The sequence below is a fragment of the Gasterosteus aculeatus genome, chromosome 20 (genome assembly GCF_964276395.1).
Source record: "Gasterosteus aculeatus chromosome 20, fGasAcu3.hap1.1, whole genome shotgun sequence".
Classification (NCBI taxonomy): Eukaryota; Metazoa; Chordata; class Actinopteri; order Perciformes; family Gasterosteidae; genus Gasterosteus; species Gasterosteus aculeatus.
Genome location: NC_135707.1, coordinates 7,955,324 through 7,981,403, shown reverse-complemented (window position 1 = coordinate 7,981,403; position 26,080 = coordinate 7,955,324). Strand labels below are relative to the sequence as shown.

General features: G+C 43.9%; 4 protein-coding genes across 24 annotated transcripts; 3 read left to right on the top strand and 1 right to left on the bottom strand.

The window, feature by feature from the left end:
• Nucleotides 1–175: 175 nt before the first annotated feature.
• On the top strand, nucleotides 176–10,034 carry LOC120811191 (C-Jun-amino-terminal kinase-interacting protein 4). Of its 8 annotated transcripts, none has more exons than XM_040166413.2 (29): nucleotides 176–410; nucleotides 1,474–1,657; nucleotides 1,763–1,879; nucleotides 2,000–2,194; nucleotides 2,272–2,392; nucleotides 2,478–2,548; nucleotides 2,635–2,699; nucleotides 2,997–3,069; nucleotides 3,161–3,330; nucleotides 3,458–3,717; nucleotides 3,895–3,952; nucleotides 4,158–4,310; nucleotides 4,421–4,463; nucleotides 4,566–4,693; nucleotides 4,838–4,891; nucleotides 5,427–5,567; nucleotides 5,697–5,829; nucleotides 5,998–6,084; nucleotides 6,170–6,217; nucleotides 6,332–6,473; nucleotides 6,593–6,635; nucleotides 6,763–6,843; nucleotides 6,967–7,034; nucleotides 7,592–7,740; nucleotides 7,828–7,999; nucleotides 8,454–8,567; nucleotides 8,651–8,749; nucleotides 8,849–8,938; nucleotides 9,069–10,034. In XM_040166413.2, the coding sequence occupies exons 3-29, from the start codon at nucleotides 1,781–1,783 to the stop codon at nucleotides 9,185–9,187; spliced, it is 2,976 nt and encodes a 991-aa protein (XP_040022347.2). In that variant the 5' UTR covers nucleotides 176–410; nucleotides 1,474–1,657; nucleotides 1,763–1,780; the 3' UTR covers nucleotides 9,188–10,034. The 8 variants fall into 8 exon arrangements, with proteins under 8 accessions (XP_040022347.2, XP_077951034.1, XP_040022345.2 ...); XM_078094908.1 differs by having other exon boundaries at nucleotides 177–410; nucleotides 3,458–3,766; nucleotides 3,899–3,952; XM_078094909.1 differs by lacking the exon at nucleotides 176–410 and adding an exon at nucleotides 559–751 and having other exon boundaries at nucleotides 3,458–3,766; nucleotides 3,899–3,952.
• Nucleotides 10,035–11,094, bottom strand: LOC120811193 (transmembrane protein 238). The gene is made up of 2 exons (XM_040166420.2): nucleotides 10,953–11,094; nucleotides 10,035–10,632 (listed from the first exon to the last, which is right to left on the bottom strand). The coding sequence occupies exon 2, from the start codon at nucleotides 10,628–10,630 to the stop codon at nucleotides 10,301–10,303; it is 330 nt and encodes a 109-aa protein (XP_040022354.1). The 5' UTR covers nucleotides 10,631–10,632; nucleotides 10,953–11,094; the 3' UTR covers nucleotides 10,035–10,300.
• On the top strand, nucleotides 10,925–15,672 carry ccdc106a (coiled-coil domain containing 106a). Of its 3 annotated transcripts, none has more exons than XM_040166415.2 (8): nucleotides 10,925–11,066; nucleotides 12,044–12,107; nucleotides 12,191–12,289; nucleotides 12,402–12,623; nucleotides 12,724–12,780; nucleotides 12,924–13,205; nucleotides 13,301–13,468; nucleotides 13,567–15,672. In XM_040166415.2, the coding sequence occupies exons 2-8, from the start codon at nucleotides 12,044–12,046 to the stop codon at nucleotides 13,881–13,883; spliced, it is 1,209 nt and encodes a 402-aa protein (XP_040022349.1). In that variant the 5' UTR covers nucleotides 10,925–11,066; the 3' UTR covers nucleotides 13,884–15,672. The 3 variants fall into 3 exon arrangements, with proteins under 3 accessions (XP_040022349.1, XP_040022351.1, XP_040022350.1); XM_040166417.2 differs by lacking the exon at nucleotides 10,925–11,066 and adding an exon at nucleotides 11,358–11,495; XM_040166416.2 differs by lacking the exon at nucleotides 10,925–11,066 and adding an exon at nucleotides 11,662–11,879.
• A 221-nt stretch (nucleotides 15,673–15,893) lies between these two features.
• Nucleotides 15,894–22,796, top strand: u2af2a (U2 small nuclear RNA auxiliary factor 2a). 12 transcript variants are annotated; one of them, XM_040166403.2, is made up of 14 exons: nucleotides 16,162–16,806; nucleotides 17,093–17,113; nucleotides 17,499–17,640; nucleotides 18,063–18,119; nucleotides 18,775–18,810; nucleotides 19,101–19,207; nucleotides 19,325–19,476; nucleotides 19,621–19,737; nucleotides 19,832–19,988; nucleotides 20,112–20,191; nucleotides 20,531–20,653; nucleotides 20,740–20,826; nucleotides 21,060–21,308; nucleotides 21,400–22,796. In XM_040166403.2, the coding sequence occupies exons 1-14, from the start codon at nucleotides 16,758–16,760 to the stop codon at nucleotides 21,532–21,534; spliced, it is 1,512 nt and encodes a 503-aa protein (XP_040022337.1). In that variant the 5' UTR covers nucleotides 16,162–16,757; the 3' UTR covers nucleotides 21,535–22,796. The 12 variants fall into 12 exon arrangements, with proteins under 12 accessions (XP_040022340.1, XP_077951054.1, XP_077951055.1 ...); XM_040166404.2 differs by having other exon boundaries at nucleotides 16,177–16,806; nucleotides 19,832–19,970; XM_040166406.2 differs by lacking the exon at nucleotides 18,063–18,119 and having other exon boundaries at nucleotides 15,894–16,806.
• Nucleotides 22,797–26,080: the final 3,284 nt, after the last annotated feature.

Genomic DNA, 26,080 nt, shown 5'->3' with positions numbered 1-26,080 from the left:
CTTTCTGATAGCACAACGACACGGGAGAGTAAACGAGGTGACTTCTAAGTTGTGTGAAGTATGAGGACAGGTAACCGGCTCAGACTGCATTATAACCCGGTCACCTGACAGCCCGCCGCAACCTACTCGGTCACGTGTCATCGTTCAAGTTTCAGGAAACTTTTTTTCCTCCTTCTGAAAACCAAACCGAGCAAGTCCCGCCTCTTCTGCCCGACTACTGGTTACGGCCGTCAGACGCCGCGCTCCGATTGGCCGGATTGGCGACTCGTTGCCGCGCGTCGGGACTCCGACGACGACGACCGCTCTTTAAACTCGTTTACGTGTAATCGATATCGTCTCCGAGGTGGGAGAAAATAACAGCTGGAATATCAGCGTTTTAAATGGAAGTTAGGGAGCAGGCCGTCGTTGAGGTGAGTGAGCGGCCGAACGGCGAGACGTCTCGGCTTGTTCTTCGGTCAAGTTACAGAGGACCTGCCGAGATATCGTCTGTCAGTCATGTTTACTTATTCATACAGTTTGTCACCTCCAGCCTTTCCTTCACGTCCATCTTCTGCTTAGCTTCCCCGCAATGATCGACGCACACGACTCGTTTGTCGCCAACTTACGTTGACGTTTCATTCAATATCCCCTGAGACACAAAACCACAAGCAGTCGTTTGGTTTGTCTCTCTTTATTCAAATGTTACTCGACCAGTCTGTTAACCAAGCTACAAACTACTACGTGTGAGTAAAACTCAAAACGACGGATCAAGGTAAGTTCGGTCATGTGTGTTTTCAAGTCAAAACGTACGTTTCCTTCAAATATTGTGTGAACAAAATGTTGATTGCGTCATTTAAATCCTAACATAGTCAATACAGAATACGCAGGTGTGATTTAGCATGTATGTGTACACATGTGTACACATACATACACACACACATACATACTTATATATGTACTTATATACTACTTGAAAACTGACAAACATAATGCACAAACTGTTTACAATCACAGATGACAACAATACAGGAGGAGATTTTCACAACTAAGAGGAGGAAGGAATGACAATATATCCAACTGATGTAAACACACACAACTAACTAGTGTGCGCCTTTTGAAAACGGGGATTTTAAGGAAAACGATCAAAAAAAGTGTGTACGCAAACACGAACACGCACAGGTTTACTGATCGTAATCTAATGTCCTTTCTAATGTAAAACCGTCCGTTTTCATTTCAATTCCATCCTCACAGAGACGGTGCTTTGTTCGCTGTTCCACGAAGGACATTAGTCACAGATTGCGGGAGCAGAAAAGCTCACGGCAACGTTCTACTATTAGTACTATTATGAGTTTATGGTAATTAATGGTGAAGAACATTTCAAAAAATGCATGCCTGAGCTTGCATATCGCATAAAACAGTTGACTGGCTCGTGGCAGTTTAAACCACAGTTAGTTATCATCACATCTAATTATATTTTCTTCTTTTATCCTCCAGGACGGCCTCTGAATCGACCCTGACGGATCAGATAAACGTCACACTACAGTAACGACCACCTTGATGCAGTCGGAGATGATGCTGCCCGCGTGAAGGACATATGGAGCGTACGGCTGTGAAGGACGGGTGGTGCTGGTGTTAGCGGACGCGTTAGAACGCCAGATGCACTGAGTCGCAGTAGTTGGTGAGGAACGACAGTCAAGCGATCAACAGAATTGGCTTCTGAAGCTGAAAATGAATTAACCCTGGAGTTGAGTCGAGGAAACCGCTTTGACCCTCCGTACGTCAGGCAGAGAACCCTTTCCTGATGGAGTACACTGAGCGCGTGCTCTGTGGCACAGGGGAGGCCGAGCTGGACCCCAACATTGTGAGTGAAGAAGCAGGAAAGCTGTACTCCGAGCTACAGGTAACTGCAGCACCTTTCCAGTTACGTTTCAAGCAGAAAAACAACAACAACAACAACAACAACAACAGAGCATGCTTTTCTCAATCGTGTCCAACTGCGCTGCTTCGCCCCGCTCCACAGACCGTCATCGAGACCCACGGTGAAGGTGTGGTGGAGTCGCTGGTGCCCATCTTCGTGTGGGTCCTGGAGGGGCTGGCCAGCTGCAAAGCCCGGCTGAGAGAGCGGGAGGAGGAGGCGGAGAGAGAGACAGCTGAGCGGGAAGAGCTGCTGGAGAGATACCAAGCGGAGAAAGCCCTCCGGAAGGAGAGTCAGGAGGTGGGGACCGAGGGGAAGGGCGGACGTACTGTGGTGTTTTAGGTTCGGAGCTGTGAAAGCACTGTGTCTTGTTTTAGAGGTACCTGGAGCTGGATGACCAAATTGATCAAGAGAGGAGAGCCATGAGGGGGAGGGAAAAGGAGAGAGAGCGGCGAGGGAGAGAGCTGGAGAAGAAGGCGAGAGAGCAAGCCGATCATAGTGAGCGTTACTAGTATTAGTAGTATTACACATTGCATTTTAAAAGCTGGCTGGGTCATTCATGTGCTGTTTCTCCTTCTCGCAGTGGGGGCCTTGGAGGACCAGAAGGCCAATCTGAGCAGAGAACTGAGCACTCTGAGGCATACTCACAACAAGGTCAGATACACACCACGCAGCGACTTCTTTAACAAAATATGGTCCTTTCTGTCTTTCTCACACTTCGCTGATGTTCTCTTCCTCAGCTGGCTCACACGTATTGGGAACTTTTGAAAAAGCGAAAGGATTCTGAAAGAGATTCTCCTTTAAGGTTGTTCTTTTTCAGCAGTACTATATTGTAGAAAAGTGTCACAAATCACAAAGAAAGGCTTTACATATATGTCATCAAATGAGATCTTTGAGCATTAAGTACAAGAAATATGTTTTTTTAGTGTGAATTTTCAAAATAAGATACCAGCTTGTGGGTGTTAGAGATCAGTCTATAATTCAGTAATAACATCTCAACATTGCTGCAAGTCGATGTGCAAATTGTAACAAAGTAGCTCAAAGGGATTTTGTTAATTCACATGCGCTTTCTTTTTTGTGTCACACTGCATGCTGCGTTCAGGAATCATGTGATTCTCAAGAATAATCATTTTCCGTCCGGCCAAGTCTTGTCAGAATCCAGTGTGAATGAAAAGGTAAACATTTTCTGACCCTCCACGTACAACTATATTTTAAAGATTAAGATCTTGGCAGGAAGTAGTTTTTGTTTACCTCGTTTCGTTGCAGATGATGCAGAGGCCACACTCACAGTCTGGTCCTCCCTGTTTGGAAGATTTAGTAGCCAAGGAAGAAAAGGCGATTGACATTGCAGCAAAGCCCGTCGCAGATACGTTTATCAATGACATCATAAGCTCCACTCCTGAGCTCAGGCCATTTCATGGCGGTGTCTTTGCAAGGTAATAATCTGAAACAATTCCAGTGAAACAGACGTGTATCTGTTAACTGTACCGTAATTCACTTTAGCGGTTCCCACGTTTGTTTTTCCTACATTTCTCACTCTTTCACTCTCGTCTTCATCCGCAGCCCCGTTAGATCGAACACCAAAAAGCCACCGCCAGATAAGTCGGAGAACAGCGTGGAGGACGAGATAAGGGAGGTGGAGGAGAGGGGTTGCAAAGCAGGAGAGGTGCAAGGAGCAGAGAGGCCGGATAAAGAAGAAGAGGAGGTGGAGGAAGACGATAGTTTGGAGTGCGAGTTGCGCAACAATGACTCTGTGTTCTCGGAGCTGTCAGACCTGAGTGTGGACTACGTGGAGAGTGTGGACCGAGGGGCCAGCGTCAGAGGTCAGTTCACGGCTGTGTTCTGCTCTGCAGCTACTAACCAGAAATGCAAGTAGAGCACAATGAAAACATTATCCCGCTGCAGGTTTAATAAGGCATTACTTCCTCATATTCTTCTTTGTAGTAAATGAAAACTTATTGTCCCCAATAATCACCCGTGTGTCCCTTTTTTCTGTGTAGGCAGTACCGACCAGTTCGAGGAGATTATTTCTCAGTATGAGGAACTGAAAGTCACCCAGTAAGTGCTATATTTAATCTCCCCGATCTTGCCTCGACTGGTCCAGTGATCAAGGGGACTTTCTTTTTCTTCAATACAACCTGTTTTTAGTAAATAGACGTTACGCTCACTATTTTTGGAACTGTTTTGTCTCTTTACCCGTGCTATTGTTCCCCACGGTCTCGAATTGCTCATCTTTCAACGTGCTCTGTTTCTGCTCCTCCAGCGAGTCGGCAGACGCCGCCCGCAAGGCTCTGATCTCTCGGGTGGTCGAGCTCACAGATGACCGCTCGGCTCTTAAACTGGAGGTGACCTCCCTTCAGGAAACCGCCTCGCGATTAGAGGGGCGGGTGAAGGAGAAGGAGGAGGAAACTAAGAGGTGTAGAAAGATTTAACGTCTGCTCATGCTTTAACCTCTTGGTCAAAATATTTTGTAATACTTTATTCTTTCAAATAACTCTTTTTTTTTTATGTCCACTATATTTCTAGACTTCGGAAAGAACTGGAAGAGTGCCAGTCTGAGGACCCTGATGTAAGTCATATTACGATCTACTGTTTCATTCAGCAATTATTTTATTGAAGGTTATTTTTTATGGCGTACACCCCATTAAATAGCATAAATCTCTGCATTCAGGCCTCTCTGCCTACATCCATGCGGCACTTCTCTCGCTCTGAAATGGCCCGTGTGGTGATGGAGAAGAACCAATACAAGCAGCGTCTGTTTGAGCTGCAGGAAGCTGTGAGACGTAGTCAGACACTCAGGTAGTTGTACTCCTGAATCAACATGGTTGTATTTTTGTTTTTGTAATGGATACGTCAGTTCCAATAGAACAATTGGTAGAAAATAAAACTTTTTTTTTTTTTAACGCTGATTTAGCATTTTTTTCGCTCATTTTTCTTTTTTAGAGCAACGAAGGATGAGAAGTTAACGGAGGACAAACGGTCAAGTGTTTGGAGAAAGTAAGTGTTTTTGGTATGATTTGACCTGATACTGTACACCCATCCTATTCCCCATTAAATCAGCAGTGAAGTTTACACCCTCATGACACACTTGAGGTGGCCAGAGGAGCGGCTGAGGAATATCTCTCTGTTACTGTGTGACAGGATGAAGCGTGCCGTAAAAACCTCTTTGTGATACTGACATTTTATTATTGCAGAATAATAAAACCAGACCATAAGAAATAAGATACTGATTCTTTTTCCTTCTGTTCATCATGTAACCTGAAGTTAACAAATACATTGACATATATCACAAAACCAGTCGCAATGTAGCTCAGGGTTAATTGGCTAAAAGTAATTTAACTGCTTTAGAAGTTAAATTACTTAGAATTAATTTAGTATGCTCAATCTTGAGCATTGTAAAGGTTGGAAACGGTAAACAAGCAACACATGGTTGACAGGGAAGAATCTACGCTGTTTTTGGATTCATACTGATCTTTTCTCTAAAGGTATTTGGTGTCAGACATTTAATATATATGTTTTTTTCCTGTTAAAGGTTCAACCGCTTGTTCGGGCTGTCCAAGGTGCCTCTAATCCCACCTCATGCTTCTGCATTCGCCCGGTCGACTTCTCCGTCCCTCGCTCGCTCTACTCTGGCGTCTCCACAACCACCGGCTGTCACTCAAACTCCCGCCGAGTAAGCTCACGTTTAGGATCGCGCCGCTCTGGCGTTTCGCTGTTGTGTTTACGTCATTGTGTTCGACCAAAAAGTCCTCCTCACACACGCCTGGTCGAGCTGATTAACAGCGGGAGCCTTTCTGTCTAGATACGCTTCCCCTGCTGCTCTCTCTCCTCGTGTCAGGAGGCGAGAACTCTACAGAGAAATTCGCTCCCACATTTGGGGATCGCTCGGAAAACGGCAGATGCACGGCTGGAGCACGCCGCTTGCCAGCACGCAGGTAATGCAGCATTATGAGAACACAAAAAGCTCTTATGCATTTGTGTTACCGTGCATCATTCATTTGAACAAAACCAATGGCAAAAAAAATCATGCCTTCTTATTAAAGAGCGTTTAACATACCAACACAAAATTCTAACCCAATTGTGGTGGTTAACTGTCATTGTAGGAATACCATGAACCTGTGCCGGAGCCTAAGGACGTGCCTGTACTGATGCAGCTCAGACTGCTGGATCAGAGGGACTCCACAGCGAAGGTAGACCTTTTCACTGCTGATCGCTGCAACTCAACAACCTAGGAACCATTTTAAAGTTTTGGCCCTCGCGTGTTTCTCTCTTCAGCTGAACTGCGCGGTTGCAGTCACGCCTGAGATCTCCGGAGAGGCCACAGTAAGTCCGTCATCAAACCGGTCGAGTAACAACTGTGGTCGTTCTGTAATCGCCGTGACCGATGCCATCCAAGCACAAGTAACACTTTCCAAACCATCTGTCCTTCTCTGCCAGTGTTCTGTGTGGGTGGTTTCGGGCCCGGCCTCCTGCAGTGACATTACGGTGATCGATCCAGCGCTGCCCAACACAGTGCTGGATCATTTCTGCCTCCCCCCCACAGCTCCTGCTCTCTGCATCTGTGCCGTGCCTCCAATAGGTCAGTGCCAGTACAAAAGCGCTGCAGCCGCTGCCCGCTGATGGAATGAATTCTGCACTTCCTCTAAGCCGAACCGATAGCCCGCTTACTTCCTGTCCTTTCTGGTCTTGTTATGTCAGGTGACACGGCAGGAACTGTGTGGATCGGAACCCAGGAAGGAAGGTAGTGTGTGCTGAACAAACATGCTCACTTCAACAAATTTCAACTCTCTCTGTGAAAAGCACTCTAGCCTGCTCTCTGCCCCCCCCCCCCTTATCCCCTTCTTCATCCCACTGTCTTTGTCCCACAGTATACTGGTACACTCCGCCTCTGCTGGCAGGAGGCAATGTCTGCAGTCTGTTTCTCTCTCGGAAGGAGTTCATTCGCTCAAGTGAGTTCTGTCTGCGCTCGGTTCGAAGCACATTCGTAGTTGAGTAGTAGCGTGATGTGACTTTGAGTTATGTTCACGTTTTCATCAATAAATCGGTCGTTTTTTACCGTCTCTATGTGACAGATATTCTCAGGATCAAGTCATAGCGGGTTTAGCAGATGGGACTTTGGCATTTTTCTCACACAGCTCAGGTAATGTTTTTATTTATTTTTATTACTCTTCATGCTGAAGAATCAAACAACCTCTTCATTGGTCTAAATCAGAGGTCTTCAACAGCGAAGGTACTGCAGGTGGGGGTCGCGAAATTTTTGGTTGATAAGACAATTTTTTAAAACAATTTTTTCCCCCACAAATGTAAATGTCCTCAGAATCAGAACCTTTTATTTATGTCTTTAAATACACATTAACATGAATCCAACATATTGAGGCGAACGGATAAATTGATGGCGAAGACGTTATCTGTCAGTGCGCAACACACACACTCTGCTTCCCTCAGCAGCTCTCAAGCTGGGCACCGGTTCACTCACTGCTCCTTTCATGCGAATACGACAGCGCAGGCACCAGCCAATCAGATCGCGTTTATGCTCACGTCTAAAGAGCGTGAAGCTCAAAAATAAAAGATGGCGGACCAAACTCCGTAGAATAGGGGTCCCTGCTCCACCTCGCCATCAGTTTGGGGGACCTTGGCTTGAAAAACGTTGAAGACCTCTGGTGTAAATGAATAATCGACGAGTGCTTCGTTTGACAGGTGGCTGGAATCTACAGTCCCACTCGGTGATGCCTCTTGGATCGAACCCTTTGCAGCCCATTCGCTGCTGCCTGGCTAAAGGAGGTCGCCTGTGGGTGGGATATTGGAACAAAGTCCACGTGGTGGATGTTGTCAGCAGGAAGGTCGAGGTAAGGAACCGGCACCTAATATTGCTTTGGTCTCACGCTCACATTGTGTCTAACTAAACCCTGGTTATTTCGTATTTGGCCCGGCAGCAAACATTCTCGGTCTCTGAGCGCAGCGAGCAGCAGGTTCGCTTCCTGTGTGCTGGTGGAAGCGGCGTCTGGACGTCCTGCCGACTCGACCCGATCCTCAGACTGTTCGATTGGTCGTCAGGACGGCCGCTTCAGGAAGTCGATTTCACCGCTTTGGTCACTAAAACTTTAGGTGCTGGGACAGTATTTTGTTTGTATTTATTGCACATTAATTGCAAATGTAAAAATAATATATTGACAGTCCGACAACAGTAGAACTTCACTTTTGGTTCCCTGTTATTCATTTTCTCATTGAGGAAATACATTTCCACCAGTGATATTTGTGAATATTTCTTTTCATTTTTTGTATGTTTTATATTTTAAATTTGTATAATCTTTGTGGATTTTGTAATGTGTGCAAAATCCTCTGCAGTTGTGTTGCAGTCATAAACAAACTGACCACCTCATGAAGTAAAACAAATATAAATGTTGTTTTGACAGCCATGAGGACTCAAAGGACTACAAACGCATAATTGATTACATGATCGTGCCTTATCTGATCCGAAGAAAAAGAACATATATTTTGACGACTTTGAGGGTAAACTTTTCCTGCAGCTCGGCTGACATGCCTCCGTCTCCTTCTGTAGGCCCGGCCTTTCTGACGCTGTCACCTCTCCAGATCTCATCTCTCACAGTCATCTCCAGCCGTCTGTGGGTGGGCACGGGAGGAGGCGCCATTTTCTCCATCCCATTATCCATAAGTAAGTTTAATTTAGATTCAAAGTACCGGTATAGATCTTCGACTCTTTACGCTAAAATAATCTATTCTAATGACCTTCTGCAGCATCAGAGGATGTTTCCATCCCATATTGCTCAATTTCATCAGCCCAGCTGTGTTACCATGGACATAGACAAGCTGTCAGGTTCATCATTGCTGCACCTGGTAAGAATTTGATATATATTATATATATTTTCACCACCTTGTTAATAGAGGGAGATGATTCAGATTGTGCTGCCTGAAGTGTCCGTCTTTGCCCAACAGGTTGTTTGATCGTCCCCCCTGGCAGCAATGACGTCACTACCTCTCAGCTCATCCTCAGTGCAGGAGAGGGCTACATCAACTTACGCGTTGGTGAGTTAAGGGAAAATTTCATTGTTATTTCAAATTGTTTAAGACCTGCCGGATGCATTTATATGCTGTTATTTCCTGTCCGGTCAGTGGTCTGTTTATTAGTGCCTAACAGAGCCGAACGCCCTTTCAGGAGACGATGCCAACGAGGGATCGGCAGAGGTGTCCCAAACTACACCTCAGCGGTCCGAACGCAGTCACATCATCGTCTGGCAGAACCCCAGCCCCGCCGCAGCCAGCGCGGCCCTCTGACATCAAGCAGCTCCCCCTCCTGTCATTTCTCCAATGAGATAAAGACGTTGTGCTGCCCGCCAGCAAACTTGGAAACAGCAATGGTGCTTTTAATGGAACTGAACGAACGAGCGTCTCAATGTGGCAGCAATAAAAGTATACGTGTGATTGTGAATTTCTGGTCAGGTAATCATCTTTGTCATTGTTAATACTTATACCGGTTTCCCTGACATCTTTATTTCTCCAAGGGGGGCCCAGGTATTTCTTTCTTTTTGATCACAAATTACATGTATGTGTACATACTTTGTTGTGAACTGCAAATTGGAAACAGGTATTGATCTTCTCTCAGTGTATCGAACAGCACAGACAATCAGACACAATTATCTCCTGATATGGGATCATCTCTTTTGATTGTGTTGTTTTTTTAATTTTCAAGTTCTTCACATTGCATATTATGTAACTGCAAACAGTGCATTTTGAATTTGTATAAAATAATCGATATCCCATCTTCTAAATGAACAGCTTCAGTGGTTGTTATAAATATTTATTTTTAATATCACTTATTGGCCTAATATCTGGGGATGTCTTTTGTTTTGATTTTATTTCACTATCTCCTGTTAAATAAGGGGAAGGATTTGTCAGTATTCATGAGCAATTACAAGTTTGTACATTCAATGGATCTCCTTATGCTTCTTGGAAAATAAATCAAGACTTGAGTATATGTTGACTCTAAACTTGAGCAAACATGGTTGTTGTAATTAAAATATCTTGAATTTGTCAATGTTGTAACTAATTCTATGCTTCTTTGCCTTAAACTGGTGCACAAAATAAAAAGTGTGGTCAGAAGCTGAATGAACAACAGTTCAAATAATAGATTCATTTTTTTAATCTTCAAAAATTGGAATCTATATTAGAGACGGTTACAGTACAACCCTGAATATAGTAACATCTCAGTTTTCCCCATGAAAACAAAAAAACACTTTATCTTCATGTGCTTTTAGCCGCAGGAGAGGAGCGGGAACAGAGGACGACAAGCAACAGCGACACTCCTTTGCATCGGGCAGTTTGGCTTGCAAACAACAGATCTCTGTGTAACAGTCAGGTGTTTCAGTTGGCGTCGCTGGGCCTCACTTCCTATGTCGGGCTGCTGCGAGTCCTGGGCAACCGTATCTTGCGGCTCAGGGAGCGGGCGAGGCGGTCCATTGCTCCATTGACAATTCCCCCGAGGTCCTTTTTGGAGGTCAAACCCTCAATGTTCCCGCTGTACCACATGACCCAGCCTGCCAGGGACATTAGTAACAGTAGAGCTCCGGAGTACACCAGCAGATCCCCAAAGTCCCGGCCTTGGATCTCCAGTGGAGCGAAGACCCCCAGCAGCAGGGACACCACACCCAGCAGGTCCATGAGCACAGCAAAGGCCAGGGCCAGCTGACAGTGGGACAAGCCGTCGTATTTGGGAGCCATGGCTGCAATGAATAAGTTGGGTAGAATGTAACAAGACAATGTTTTGGCCTTTACTTAAAAACTTCTCAGTTTAATAACAATCCACACAATCACAGGCAGATATTTTTAATTCATTTATCGCGTGGGCGGGAGATGGTTTTCTGCGATAAACACAGGTATATTAAAGTAACAGAAGCATCGGAAAAGGTGAGCACAGGTGCTGCATTGCAGTGTAAACAGGTGCCACACCTGTCCTCCCACAGCCGCGCTGAACAAACACGCCACCAACGTCTGGTAACCAGTTGTACGGAGACATTTATGCCAAAGGAAACGGAAAACTTACCGTCGTGTCGCCAGTTTGCTAGTGAAACAAAACTCGACGGCGATTACGATGCGGATCGTGCGATTTGATATGTTCCCAGGTGGACGCTAAAAAGCCACGCGACGGCACTGAAAGGTGAGACCTCGTGACCCGCTCTACCTGTCTGTCTGTCCTCACCTTCCCCGCGTCCCGCACGGCGCAGAATAGAACGCTGTCGCTTCACGTTGCGTCCGACTTGATGAGCAACTACTGACATGTTACTCTGCAGCGCGCAAAATTGGTTAATCATATAACTACGTATTTTAAACACTTGAAATACGTCAGTAAGTTATATCATTCGTTCCTTTACTGATAAAGCCTCTGCGTTACATTTTTGTTTTAAATCGGGGCTTATTAAATACGCTCATTACCTCCGGAAATGACGCAGGAGAGCGTTGAAAAAAATAAAAGAGATAATTGTTATTGTTAGCTTGTTAGCTAGCAGGCGACCGGGTGAATGGGGATATGACAGAGTAATAACGTCTTATTACATGTGCGCGATTAAGTTATTACAAACGTAACGCGGTATGTACCCGTTTCTGCACTGTATATTGTTAGCATGGGGGTTCTGGTCGTGTCTGAAGGACGGAACAGAACTCTGAAGTGTTCCGAGAGGACGGAATCGTAATTTTATAATCGCAGCTGAATTCTTGCTAACGTGAAGCCAAGCTAACATGTTCGCAGAGCTGACGTTGACTCTTATTACTGTTAGCTCCCTGCGATGTAGTGAGCTCATTACCTTGACACTAACATTATAATACGTATACGTGCACATTCCTGTGTCTCACATTCCGCGTTACTCTATCAGATTAAATACGACTGACGAGACAAATGACCGATAATATGAGATCATGTTTGCTGGATGTCCGAGCTTGCAAAATACGACGGACAGCATCATGAAAACTGCCGGTGAACTGCGGCGTTACTCGTTTTTTTTCTTTAAGAATGTGATCATGAATGCCATATTTGTGTAATTGTCGCCAGGTTATTTGTACGACGCATTGGTGTTTAAATATCACATCAGAAACAGTAACTAATCTAACGTTATATCTTTCCGTTGTCCCGTGTATGAGATGGAGGACGCGAACAGGACTGATGCTGCTTCCACATCCAAGAGCCACGCAGTTCACCTGCAGAGTAAGGTTTCACATGCATACATGATTTAAAAGCCGCTAGTTCTGGCATTCATCGAACAATTATTCACATTTCCTCCTGTCCAGCTCCCAAAAATGAGGACGCCTATGAAATTTCCATCCCCTATGAAGAGAGCAACTTTGAGCAGCCAGGATTTTTCAATCAGAGCGATCAGAATTTTGAAGGTGAATGTTGGAACCAATATTCCCTTTTACCAGTACAATACTTTTATTGTTCATACAAAGTTTCCTCTGACAAAACTGGACATTTCCCGTAAATCCTGTCTTTCCCCCTCAGAGTCGACCCCATCTGCTGGCGCATCTCAAGTCAACAACTCATACATGGTGATCACCAACCTGAGGACTCAGCTGCAGATCTCTCTGGAGAAAAACTCTTGGCTGCAGAAAAGAATCGAGGACTTAGAGGAGGAGAGGGACTTCCTCCGTTGCCAGCTGGACCGCTTCATCTTCTCCACAAAGAGCCAGGGACAGGAGCAAAGTCCGAGCCAGTACAGCAACGGTGAGGAGAGTGCACAGGTGTGAGAGGTCGATATGTCCAATAAAATGTAAATCAGGTTGACTCTTTTTTTTAAAAACTCTTTATATGTGTCTCTCTGCAGGTTTTGAATCTAGACGATTCAACTGGAGGGCAAGAAGAGAGGAAGATCGTCCCAGTGGTAAAAGCAAAGATTTATGCACTCAAATACTAAGTTTGAAATCGTTACACATAGTGTTTGGTTTGCTGAAGTTATGCTTAAGTGTAGAATGTACACGGTTTATTGTTTTAAATATTTATTCCATCTCTCTTCTCTCTTTATAGAGCAACAGAAGTCTGAGTCTCAGCATTTCCCCTCACGTCAGTTTATCCAACGAAGGCCTGGTCCTCCAACGATGGTGCCTTCCAAGAACCATGGCTCCAATCCGCTAACCAATCAGCTTGCCTCTATTAATGCTTTGTTCAGCTCTACACAATCCCAGGCCATCTTGCAAGGCCACAGCCATAGTACTCCCAATACTTCAGCCAGCGGCAGCAGTGGCAACGGCAATAGTGCTACGAGGTCATCCATGAGTGAAATGAGTGGGCACAGCAACATAGGCCCAGGTAACGTACATCCTACAAACCCACCACTTTAATTCATCTGAATCTTGTGGCTCCTGTGGCCTTTGTTGAGAGTTGTTTTTTAATGTTCTCATCAGATTCACTTTCACTCTTGGGAGAGTCTGATGAGTACTTGGAGCAGGACGGCTACCTCGAGGAAGAGGAAATGATGTCGGGGGAAGATTTAATGCAAGGCACCATTAACGGCAACAGACACCAATTCAAGAGGAGACGGATCTTCCGAGCCCCTAGAGAGCGGCAAAGAGGTAATCCCGCAACAAAACTCAATACTTCCATTCCATTAGTCAACCATAGGCTGTCATATAACTCTAGACTAACGCTCCTGTCCATTCTCGTCCCTCAGTGAAAGATGCTGCTGGAGTGCTGTTTCGCTACAAGAAGATCCTGCTTACATACCAGCGTCTGAAAAACATGTCGAAAGCCTTCCAAATCCACGGTGTGGACCGCAACACGGTGGCTTCTACTACGCCCATTGCCGAGCTGCTTCTAGTCGCCCCGGAGAAAGTGGCGGAGGTGGGCGAGTTTGACCCGTCCAAGGAGAAGCTGCTGGACTACGCCCGGCGCTGCTACGCGGCGCTGGACGAGGAGACGCTGAGCAGGGTGCAGGCCCTGAAAAAGAATAACCTGCTCCTGCCCATCTCCTACAGGTTTAGACACTGAGGAGAGACAAAACAAACAGGATTTCTTTGTGGAAATCGATGAATAGTGGACAGAAGAGGCAGTTTGCTTCGGATGCTGCGTGCCGCCTCATTTCTGCACAGACACTTCCAGAGGCATTAGGAATTAGTTTGCTATGTCTGCATCCTGGATGTGGCCGTGTGAACTGTGGCTGAGATTAGGGCTGGGCGGTTTGGCCAAATGGCCGTACGGAAATCTTATACCGGTGTACCGTTTGAACCGGTGTACCGCCAAGCCCTAGCTGAGATCCTTTACCTTTCAAAGCAAATACACATCTCACTTTTATTTCAGTTTCTTTGGTGAATCCTGGCCAATATTCCAGTTATATGTATAAAGGGAAGTGGCAGCTGCGTTCAGAGAGATAAAGGAAACATGGTTGTCATTCATGTCCGTGCGGTTCAGAATGTGTCGTTAATGTTTGGACTGTTTTTCTTCAGCACATACGTACAATCATTTGTGTTTTGGCCTCGGATATGGCAGAGACACACACATCTTTCGTTCCTGAACATCTGGATCAGACTGTGGAGAATAGAACCATTAAGTGATAATCTGTTATTTCAGTTGTTGGCAGTCTAAATGATTAACAAGCATAGCGATTTTCTATCACATCATTTGTGTTCCTACAATCCTACAAATGCGGTGGCTTTCTCTCACAGTGTCCATGGACGCTGAAATGATACTGCACTCCATATGTTTTGTTGTGTCTTTGTTGTAGTATTTTTTACATTTGCGTCATTATATCTTCAAACATTTTCACTTCACATTCTCACATCTTTGGGATTTCTCTGCGCTTTTTGACAGTTTTGACAGTACATTCCCTACCGGAACCCCCACTACATTAGAGTCATTAACGGCCTCTTTTTATTTCCATTTCCTGGGCCATAAGGGAAAGAGGAACGACACGTATCCAACAGGTCACTGTGTTTTTTGTTACAAAGAGAAGGACAAACACAAACAGGTTTTTGGTTTTGTATGTGTTAATAACCGTTGGTCCTGTGCTCGATTTGAACAGCAATACTGCTGCATTGTTGTGCCAACCTTTTTTTTAATTATCCGTACTGAAATACACAGATTGTCTTCTAATGCTTCTGGTATTAAGACTGTTGCTATAATGCTTTTGTGACAAAAAATACTTTTTTAAGTCGGTGCACAGCTTTTATCAAACTATCTATTTGTAACTCAATGTAACTTCTGGTTCTGTGAGGAAATCTGTGGGCATTAATACCACTAACAACTGTATAATGTCAGTCACAGAATCAGCAGAAGCAATCAGCTTACCAGTATTTCACGACACATTCAAAAAGAGCTTGATAGTCGCGTCAAAATTCATAATATTCAAAGCCGCAGACATGTTGATTATATTGTATACTAATGCGTGGTGTTTATATTGGTGCAGTGAAGTTATGATATTATTATGCTATTATGCTAAAACAGATTAGGTAACAGTGGAATACAGTGACTCAACTTTTTCAAGTAAACAGAAGTAATGCCATTTTCACTCAATGATTGTTTGTATGGCTACAAAGCAAGCAGTGCAGTTTATAAGCAGACTTTGCAAAATCATAATGGTTCATAGTGTTTAAAAAATAATGATTTATTTGCCATATTTGTATGTTGTATATTTCTGTATGTTGACTGAAATTTGTATCTCACTGAAAAAATGCTTATCATTCACCAAAATGTATAGTAAGACACACATTTCATCAAGGCATTTAATTCCTTAAAAAATGTAGATTTATTAATCTATAAAATCCAACATTACTCACTGGAATATGCTTGTGGTTGGGGAGGAAAGTGAGTGATTTGCAGGTCTGCTGGACCTGGTAATCTAGTATAATATAATGCCACGCATTGTTAGCAAAGAAGAATTTATTTATTTTTTAAGCGTCATAAACTGGGCTACTACATTTTGCAGTACATGATATTTACAAATGTACTACATTTAATTAACCCATATTCTGTTAGTATTTAATATATATACACACAATATATCAGATCAGTAATATATTTGAGTTTTTAAAAAGTGGGTCAAGACTCCAAATCCTAAATAAGCTATCTTGACTTGCCTTGATTTGGCAAGACTTGAACTGGTGACAACATTTTTTTTTAAAGTGATCCCACCTTAAACTCAGCTTTAGCAGACGATAATGAGAATCAACTCGGCCGCTCTAATTATAAGGGAGGTTATTCGTTCTCAGTTATTCTCCGATCGTGTCTTCGCAGGATAAAATGCTCTGCAGCGTCTTTCCTACTCAATTACCGGAAGTCTGTCATTCATCGAGTTCCGGTGTCACGGCACCTGGGAGACGGAGCAAAGAAGCGGGCATACCGAAATCGTTATTGTTTTCGCGAGCCTTTTCGCATTTAAAGGCGTATACATTTGACTTATAGTGTTAAATAACCGTGCATCTTGGACCAGTGGCCGCCTGGGGTTTGTTTTTGGCTTGTAAAAGAGTATAATTCATTCGACTTTCGTACTTGCTAGCTAGCTAACTGGCTAACGATTTTCCACACTAACGGCAGTGTCTGGAGCCGAAGGCCTCGTTCTTCTGGACTTTGCGACAAGAGCTAGGTGGCTAACATTAGCAAGCTAACCCATGCGAGCACGTTTTTTTCTCAACGATTCTGGCTGATAGGTTGTAAATAAGTATCGCACCGCACATGTGTGACCTGGCTAGCCATCTGGGGTATTTCTGTCGTTAAGTAGACTGCGAGTCGGAGGAAATCTACGCGAGCTGACGTTACATCGGCGAGGCGCTTGTTTTTAGGTGCTGTGCGCTTTGTTGCTAGCAGAAGCTAGCCGACGCCAACTGAACAACGCAGCCACCGAAAGCGTAACAGCCTCCACCGCCAGAGATGTCGGACTTCGACGAATTCGAAAGACAGCTCTCTGAAAACAAACAAGGTAAAATAACTGGATAAACAACACCTATAAAACAACAATGGGCCGAATTTGTTGTAATGGCCGCCATCATCTTAGCGACCAGGGTATGTCTAATTGCTGGAACATGGTGTAAACCAGAAGCCCACGCTCCTGCGCTATTTGATACAGAATGGATTCTCGGATGTGCTCATTAAATACGATTGTTGAACCCGATATTGCTGATTGCGATTAATTTACGGCTTATATTGTATTCGTAAATTGTCAGTAGGCCTCGTAACTATAAGGTAACTTGCATTGTTTCTCCAAGGCAGGGCCGGGCTAAATCATGGTAGGCAGCTGACTGAATGGGGGAAGCTAGCGTTCGTTCGTTGCAGCTGTTGCGTCCAATGAACATTTCCAGTGCTGTTTAAGTGAACCATTTTTGCTCTCAGCTTTTTCACTACCTGTTCCTGTACCCATCCTCAGACACTTTCTTTGTAATGCACTGCCCCTAGCTAGTAAACATCGTTACACTATGATTTGGGCAAGTTACACATAGTGGCACCTGCAAACCCAAACATCAATCTACATACATCTATCTTAAACATCATGAGCACTGCATACACATTTTAGTACCACCATACGAACTCTGTTATCTATTAATTGCCTCTACTGGATATATTTTAATATGCCATTATGCTTGACTATGATTAAAGACATTTCTGTCTTTGCAGCTGAAAGAGACAAGGAGAACCGCCACCACCGCCGGTCCTCCTCCCGCAGCCGCAGCAGAGAGAGGAAAAGGAAGAGCAGAGACAGGGACAGACGCAGCAGGGACCGCCGCGGGGACAGTAAGGACCGCAGACACAGGCGCAGGTGAGTACCTTTTTTTTAAAACAAAACAAAACTGCACCAGGACCAAAAGGCGTGTGAAAACATACGTCTCATCATATATTCTACATTAATGGATTTTCAGTTTGTGTAACTGTCCACTCCCACCACGTTTTCTCAAAATGACCAGTGTCTGTCTAAGACCGTCTTAAGTTGATGGGTGTCTGCAGCAATTGTAACCTGTAGATCAATCAAATGTCATTGAACTTCAGATGAGCTAAACCTCCTCCACTGAACATTTGGCTGTTATTTTTATGTTCTGTCCTTAAGCCCTTTGTTACAGGTGCTAAAGTCATTTGCCTCCAGCATCTGGGAAAACTCTCGAATGCCAAAAGCAACAGCTGCTTCAATATTTTATATTGATGAGGATTTAACGTTTTTGTACGTTTTTTTTTTTTTTTATTAAGCATTTCAGATCCAGCCGGAAATCTTAAAGCGCCCAGGCAGGCGCCAGTAGAACTGACGTGAGAAGCATTGCTTTGTGTTTTTGTATTCTATGCATATTCACTCTGGTGTCACATTACATCAGATATCTTTGGTTCATGTAGCCATGCATTACCTGTCTCACTCTGAGGATCTATTTAGGCCGATGGTTGTTTAATCATTTTTATACGAGTAAAACTCCTTCTCATTGTGCTTCTAAACCCGGTGATGAGCGTCTACCATTCAACAATCCTGTATGCTTTCAGGGAAATTCCCCTTTTTGTGAGTCTGAATAAATGAGTAAATACATTAAATTGATACCATTTTGTAACCGTTTGAAGGAATACATCTCGAGAGCTGCTGCTTGAATGCACTCCTAATGCAAACTTTAAATTTGACCTCTGGTCTGACTCTTGCTCGTGGTGTCTTTGCTAATTTGAAACAAGTTACTGGTGTTTAATTGGTGTTAACAGAATGTTTAACATTGGATCAATCCACTTTCCAGCTCCCGCATACTTCTGAGGATATATCATTTCTGCGTTTATCGCATAATTAGTTGTTTGCAAATGGTATTATGTGTCAACCACGAGGCTCGCTGAAGCGAGACATGGGTTCAAATTTTTTAGAAGTGGAAATGTTCGTGATTACCATGATGGATTTTCAGAGAATTTTGAACCCCTTCCAATGTCATTTCAGCTCACCACCCAGCTTCCCCCCGGACAATGCTGGAAGGTAATAAAGCAACACAACAGTCGCTTTGTGCCTTGTTGCCACAACTGGTATTTAATGACATGCCCCTGATTCTATGTGGTGTTGGCTCAATGTCTAATTATGTCTGTTGGGTTTTCCGTCCCTCCGACGTTGGTGCAATCTCCCCTGTTACCAGATGTTTTTGTATATTATGAGGACATTGCCCAATATCTGAGCCAGAAGTTGAAAGCTGAGCTAATGAGGGCTTACGTGTTGCTTGTTCTGCCTTTTTTTTTTTTTTTTTTGTTCACCTTCTATCCCTTCCTGCACAGCCGCTCTCCACACCGTGAGAAGAAGAAGAACAAGGTGAAGAAGTACTGGGATGTCCCACCACCTGGTTTTGAACACATCACTCCCATGCAGTACAAAGCCATGCAAGGTAACCCATCCTCGTTTCTCTTCCTGGATGCATATTGATGGGGTTACTTGTTTCGGAGTTTAAGAACTGTTTGGTTTACAATAAAATTGACACGTTCTTCCTCCCGTTGCTCTTTAGCTGCAGGCCAGATCCCAGCCACCGCCCTCCTGCCGACCATGACTCCAGATGGCCTGGCTGTTACTCCCACCCCAGTACCTGTAGTGGGCAGCCAGATGACCCGGCAGGCCCGCCGGCTCTACGTTGGCAACATACCCTTTGGTATCACTGAAGTGAGGAGCGGGACAGCATTTAGCTTCTGCATTGATTCAAGTTCATTGCTCTTTAAAAATCATTTAAAAAAATCTTATGGGGCTGTATCAGCCTGTGTATTTAAATATAACTATGTTCCTTAACGCCGCCCCCTTTCTGTGCAGGAGTCAATGATGGACTTCTTCAATGCCCAGATGCGTCTGGGTGGTCTCACTCAGGCCCCTGGAAACCCTGTGCTTGCAGTACAGATCAACCAGGATAAGAATTTTGCCTTCCTTGAGGTGAAACAAGGGCCACTCTTTTTAACTTGTTACGTGTTCTCCCTGAGTGTGTCGAACAATTTTTAGATTTTAATCCCCTAATTTGTCTCTGTAGTTCCGTTCAGTGGACGAAACCACACAGGCAATGGCCTTTGATGGTATAATCTTTCAAGGCCAGAGTCTGAAGATTCGTCGTCCCCACGATTACCAGCCGCTGCCCGGCATGAGCGAGAACCCCAGTGTCTATGTGCCTGGTACACAGCCAATTAATGGTTTTTAACCCTAAGTACTTGTGGCATAATTCATGAGTAATCAGTAATACATTATTCACAGGAGCTTGCTCTCTGTGTATTGCCCTTTTATGTCTCTTACTGTCTTCCTCATGGGTCCTTCAGGTGTAGTGTCTACAGTGGTTCCCGACTCTGCTCACAAGCTCTTCATCGGCGGCTTGCCCAACTACCTGAATGATGACCAGGTTAGTATTTTTGAATATGCGGTTTATGCACCAAACATGCATTTCTTATTCCAGAACAGTGTTAACCTCCCTAAACAATAGTAGTTTGAGTAAGAAGTACTTTTGAGGCGAGCGGCACCGGGAAGGGAACTGGAAGGGCCTCAGGTTGCTTTGCAGCCAGCACCCTCTTTGTTGAATCACTTTATAAAATTGACCATATATTTTTGTAAATTTGTTCACGTATACAATATTACTTGTTCATGTTGCAATAATGCAAATAAAGAATACAGATCAATATTAAAGTATGAATGGTAGAAAGATGGGTTGCTTTTGTTTGCAATACATTTATTTCTGTCTTAGGTGAAGGAGCTCTTGACGTCATTCGGGCCTCTGAAGGCCTTCAACCTGGTCAAGGACAGTGCTACTGGCTTATCTAAGGGATATGCCTTTTGTGAATATGTTGATGTGAACCTTAATGACCAGGTAGGCAATGCTACAGAAGTTTGTCTTACTAAATCATTTGAAATCTCTTTTGGAAATTGTATTTTTAAAACTTTACTGTTTTGCAGGCTATAGCTGGGCTGAACGGCATGCAGCTGGGAGACAAGAAGCTCCTGGTGCAAAGAGCAAGTGTGGGATCCAAGAACGCCACCCTGGTGAGTGTCCAAGCACAATCGAATGATTAACATGCAGGAAAATACTTGTATTCAAATAGGGTGACGTCAGAAGGTCCTTCATTTCTGACAGGATTTCCAAACCTTTTCTGTTTAGGAATTCAGAATGACATAGAAGATTGTCTTGAGTCTATTCTTAAAGTCAAAATACTCTGCACGTTGTTACATAAAGTGTGGCATTGACCCTGTTCTCACCGTCCCGTCTGTCCTTGCAGACAAGTATAAATCAGACCCCGGTGACGCTGCAGGTGCCCGGTCTGAATAGCTCAGTGACTCAGATGGGTGGCTTGCCCACTGAGGTGCTGTGTCTGATGAACATGGTGGCGCCAGAGGAGCTGCTGGACGACGAAGAGTATGAGGAGATTGTTGAGGATGTCCGGGATGAGTGCAGCAAGTACGGCGCCGTTAAGAGCATCGAGATTCCTCGACCCGTGGACGGCCTGGAGGTGCCTGGGACCGGCAAGGTAGGAACTGCCGCATTTGATCCAGAAAATGGTTGTATGACACACACACGCACACTCCGTCATTGTAATTTCCTTCTCTCCTTTTTTGTAGATCTTTGTGGAGTTCATGTCTGTTTTTGACTCCCAGAAGGCCATGCAGGGGCTGACAGGAAGGAAGTTTGCCAACAGAGTGGTGGTGACCAAATACTGCGATCCAGATGCTTATCACCGTCGGGACTTCTGGTAGAGGAGGCCTGAAGATAAAAAACGAGGGAGGGGGGGGGGGGGAGGGAGGGAACATGTATCGTCCATTTTTAAATCAGCCCCCTGATTGATTTGGCAGAGCAACGTTTCAGTTAGATCTGAGTATTAATCATTTGACAAATGGCTTTGGTGATATCCAATTAATCATTTGAGATCTATGTGAAATGTCCAGCAGTTGGAACAGTTTTTTGGAATTGGTTAAGAGCAGGAATTGTTAATATTGAGTCCATACCGGGGGGGGCTAGGTTTGTGTGGTACGGGTGTAGCTGGGTGGGTGGGGTAGTCAAAAGATTTTTTGAGAAATGTGTGTGTAATGGTCCAGGAGGGGGTCAACAACTTTTATACTTTGTGTGACAGGGATGTCATTTTGGGTGGGAGGGGGGTACCACACTTTAAGGTTTGTATTTAAATGGAGGCGGCCTGTTTTAAGTACATTGGGAAGAAGTTGCAGTCGGGAACTAACTGGACTATTCTGAAGGAGAAGAGAGACAAAACAGGAGTGTTTATTTGTGTAGGATGAGGGCATTTTTGTTTGACCATGTAATCCAGACATACAGTAGCTCCGTCTGTCACCATCGTTAGAAGGTGAGAGGAGAGTCCTCAAAAATAAAAATCTGATTTGACTTATCGTTTCTTTACGGTCCTTCAATTTTTCACCAGATTGCTGCCCCCCTCTGGTCGACTGTTAGAATATGTTGTCTAATTGGACTCTTTCTAAATGTCAACTGTAATTGCTCCAATACTGTGTGTGGCGTCACTGATTTGAGCTGTAATATTGTTATATTCAGGCCTCTGAAAGACATGAGCTTCAGAATTGAATATGTTCCACTATCATTTTGTAGGGTTTTTTTTTTCCTGTAACTTTTTTTTTCTTCTCACATTTGTGCACAGCTTTTAACAGTTGAGGTTGTTTGTCTCAGCAGTACAGTCCTGATTTAATTAGAACATAATATGTTGAGGCAAAGCTATTGGTCTTTAGTAGAGGATTTATATCATCCTTACCAAAAAGCCTTAATGTTATTACATGTCAATTTGCTAGAGAAATAAATTTGGCTTGCCCCTCTGCGGATGTCAGTATGTTGATTTACATGTTACTATATTGTCCTTTAGCCTTGCATCACTATTTTTCATCTATCCTTGTTTCCCAGCCGATTGGAGGTGTAAGATGTGTTGGACCCGATTGTTTTTTTTTTGTGTGTCAACGTCTCACCTCTTCGATAAGACCAAATAAACACAAGACTAATACTTTTGACTCATGTTGTACTGCAGGGGGAAACCAAAACCACACAATGTTTCTCCTGTTCTGTCGACCTCCACTGTTTTCTATTTAGAGACAAACTAGATCATCTGATTGCAGGTGGCTCGTCCAGTCTGAATAACAAATTACCGCGCCGCTCCTTTGAGAGATTTAGGCTGTGGGAGTGAATTCACAGACCGACATGCTACACGTAACCATTTTCACAAACAAGATTCCACATTTGAATGTTTCATCAACCTCATTTGGTCATTTTGGGGGGAGGGGACACAAAGCTTAGAGGTCTGTATGTAGCTGCACGATATGTTTTTTGCTCTTCTGCCCTGAAACCTCTGAGGACCACCTGTCCACCCCGTACGGGCCTGAGACGGTCTTCTCTTTGGGGGTTGCTGAAAGATTGTGTCCTTGGTTTTGGCAGGATGTTAAATCCCTACTGTCTGAAATGTGCTTTCTCAGTGTCTCATACATTTCATTCCTCTCTGGAATGGATTTCTTCAATGATTTAAACTCCTAATAACCACATTTGGTTAATAAAAGCCAAAGCGGCCTTTCGTTTGTCCAATTTGTTTTCAACCGTCGTTCAAATACTAGTTACATGATGTGTCTTCTCATGCACGGCAGGTTCCACTGACACTAATTCAAACAGTGATGACATTCATAGTTAATTACACACATGGAGATTGGTGTCATGTCCGCACGCTTTGATTCAGTAGATAATTATTAATATAATTAATCTAGTCCTGTGCTTAAGAAAAATGTTGATATTTTCCAAAAAGTAATCCATATTAGTCATACTGCAACATAGTCTGTGCGATCGTTTTACACAACCCAGTAAAAATGTCCTCCAGAAATGTCTTCTTTTTTTTAAGACGTGAGACTGTTTCTAAAATGACAAAAGATCATAAATGCAGAATATATTTCATGTCTCTTGGAGCAGACATGTGGTGCAGCCTAGTTTCACTAATTGTCAAAGAAATTCACCTGCAAATCTTCGGATTTTGAAATCGAAAAACTACCGTTACCTTTATTTTAGAGAAATAAAAAAATCTATTATACTATACCAGTACTATACTATGTCATCAAGTGTACAAAGAAGTCATAGTATAGGAAAACAAATAGGTATACAAAAATGGAATGCAAAAAAAGTATTTGAAAATAAAATAAATCATAATTGAGTTTATGAGATCCTACAGAATTCATAATACATTTGTGTTTGCTGGACGTGCACACGCGTGTACCACAGTAAAGTTTTTATTGTTAAAGATGAATTCAGTTAACAGAGTTTATTGATCAATCCTTACCAGCTTACATCTTCCCCAACAACTCACAAGCAGAGATCAAGTTTTATACTTATAGTTAAAAGGATCCAGACTCACAAAACTGATTCTCTCCTCTGATTAGAGTAACCTTTTATTTAAAGTCATACAAAACATATTTCACGAACACATTCATTTCTCTCTTAGTTATTTAATTTCCCCCAAAAATATTTCCAACGGTGGAGTTGTTTTTTTATATTTTTTATATCAATTAGGTTGGGCCAATCAATAAGCTGCCTCGGGCCTCTTTCCTCTGAACACTAATCCTCGTTATTTACATGTCATTTGTTTGATTTTAACCTGTGCAAATTGGAGCTGCCGGCTGTGTCTGAATCCTCCAAGAAATCCAGCGAAGTTGTTTTTATCTATTCCTGCCCATCCTATTTACATCAGTCCACATGAGCACACAGCCTTGGTCAGCAGCAGCACTTGTCAACCGCGATGTCCACTCGGAATTGTAACTGTAAAAGTTACAGGACAGCAACAAATCTCTGTCATCATCTAACGTCCTGTGTCAGCTCTCGACTGCCCATCTCCATCTGCATCGCTACACCCCGCTGCACAAAACCCAGCGCCCTGTACGCCGTGCTTCCCAGAGGGCACAGATGAAACAGCAGCTCTCTCTCTCTCTCTCTCTCTCTCTCTCTCTCCGGCCAACAGCGGCCACAATCCTCCAGAGGAAACGTGCACAGCAGCTCCTGCCTCTCTCAAAGGTCGGGACGCTGCGTTTGCTTAACAAAAGACCCATTATATGTTGTCAGGAACCTTTTCCGAGGCCTTATGCTGCAGTGAAGGTTGCACGTTCATCCCCCTCTGGTGGCGGATATAAAACGCTGGCGATGGTCTTTGTCATTCTGGGCGATGCCTCCCCATTGATCCTCATTCAGAAAGATAGAACACTGCAGCAGAGGGGGAGTGCAGCGCCGGAGTAGGATGGGTTCAGTCCTCCTCGTGCATATGTGGCCGCTTGCACTCGGAGCTAAAAGGGTTTTCAACATTCCTCGTGTGAGGACTGACCCTGACGTAGAAGTATCTCTCAAAAAAGATTTAGGGTTTATTGTGTGGGAAGGGATTTTTTTTTAAGTAGCCATCTTGACAAATCACAATAGGAAAGGCACAGGTGTGAATTACACAATTACCTGGATTCACCTGAACTGGTTTCCTGGCATTGTGAATGTGAACAGAACAGTGCCAATGATAACGTCATGAGAAAATAAAAAAGAACACCCCGTTTTCTATTCTAACACTGTGACTTTCCCAGAATGTCACGACTGGAAAAGCAACAACTTTATTTTAAATAATTAAAGCATTCACTCAAAGATGGGTGCTGTAGTTATTTGCACATTATTACGTCATTAAAACAAACTGATAGCGGGTTTATTGTGGACTATTTTGTGGTTGCAGCTGTGCATGTGCACATGTGCGGTCGGCGTGCGGTCGGCTGCATGCACAAGAACACATGTGTGCCGTTTGGTGCATTCAAGCGTACCCCAGAACTGCTGACAGAGCCTGTTGAGTAATGTGGAGAGAAGATTGTTCACATCAGCACACTGTAGATTGTTGATGGCCTCGGACCACCTGTGGACACTTTCCGTGAGTCTCACATGAAAGATGAGAAGAGTTAGGCCGCATAATTAGAAGCAAAGTCATTTTAAGGGAACATATGTGCATTTAGTAGCCAGACTCTTAATGTGTCATGTAACCCAACATGTCTCTTGCTCTCTGCCAAGGTCCATTTGCAAACTGCACCGTGGCTTCATCAACAATGCTTCCTAAAACGTTAGTGTTTTGGACGTTGTAGGTGTTTATTTTACCTGTCAAGCCCCTACAGCCTGTTTTGTCCTTCTTCTGTTCTGTCTCTCTATCTCTGACTCACTCTCAGTTTGCCCCCCTCCCCTCTTACCCTCCCCTCGCGTCTGGGGCCCGGCCGGCCCCTCACTGGGCCACCAGTGTAACCT

Excerpts from the sequence above, each read along its gene's own strand:
- LOC120811193 (XM_040166420.2), bottom strand. The coding sequence starts at position 10,630 with ATGGCTCCCAAATACGACGGCTTGTCCCACTGTCAGCTGGCCCTGGCC.
- LOC120811191 (XM_078094905.1), top strand. The coding sequence starts at position 1,781 with ATGGAGTACACTGAGCGCGTGCTCTGTGGCACAGGGGAGGCCGAGCTG. Across the intron at positions 3,718-3,894 it reads CCGAGGGGCCAGCGTCAGAG|GCAGTACCGACCAGTTCGAG; the intron begins GTCAGTTCACGG and ends TTTTCTGTGTAG. Across the intron at positions 6,085-6,169 it reads AGAGGGACTCCACAGCGAAG|CTGAACTGCGCGGTTGCAGT; the intron begins GTAGACCTTTTC and ends TTCTCTCTTCAG.
- ccdc106a (XM_040166415.2), top strand. The coding sequence starts at position 12,044 with ATGGAGGACGCGAACAGGACTGATGCTGCTTCCACATCCAAGAGCCAC. Across the intron at positions 12,624-12,723 it reads TCCGAGCCAGTACAGCAACG|GTTTTGAATCTAGACGATTC; the intron begins GTGAGGAGAGTG and ends GTCTCTCTGCAG. Across the intron at positions 12,781-12,923 it reads AGAGGAAGATCGTCCCAGTG|AGCAACAGAAGTCTGAGTCT; the intron begins GTAAAAGCAAAG and ends CTCTCTTTATAG.
- u2af2a (XM_040166403.2), top strand. The coding sequence starts at position 16,758 with ATGTCGGACTTCGACGAATTCGAAAGACAGCTCTCTGAAAACAAACAA. Across the intron at positions 16,807-17,092 it reads GCTCTCTGAAAACAAACAAG|GCAGGGCCGGGCTAAATCAT; the intron begins GTAAAATAACTG and ends TGTTTCTCCAAG. Across the intron at positions 19,989-20,111 it reads TGGTACACAGCCAATTAATG|GTGTAGTGTCTACAGTGGTT; the intron begins GTTTTTAACCCT and ends TGGGTCCTTCAG.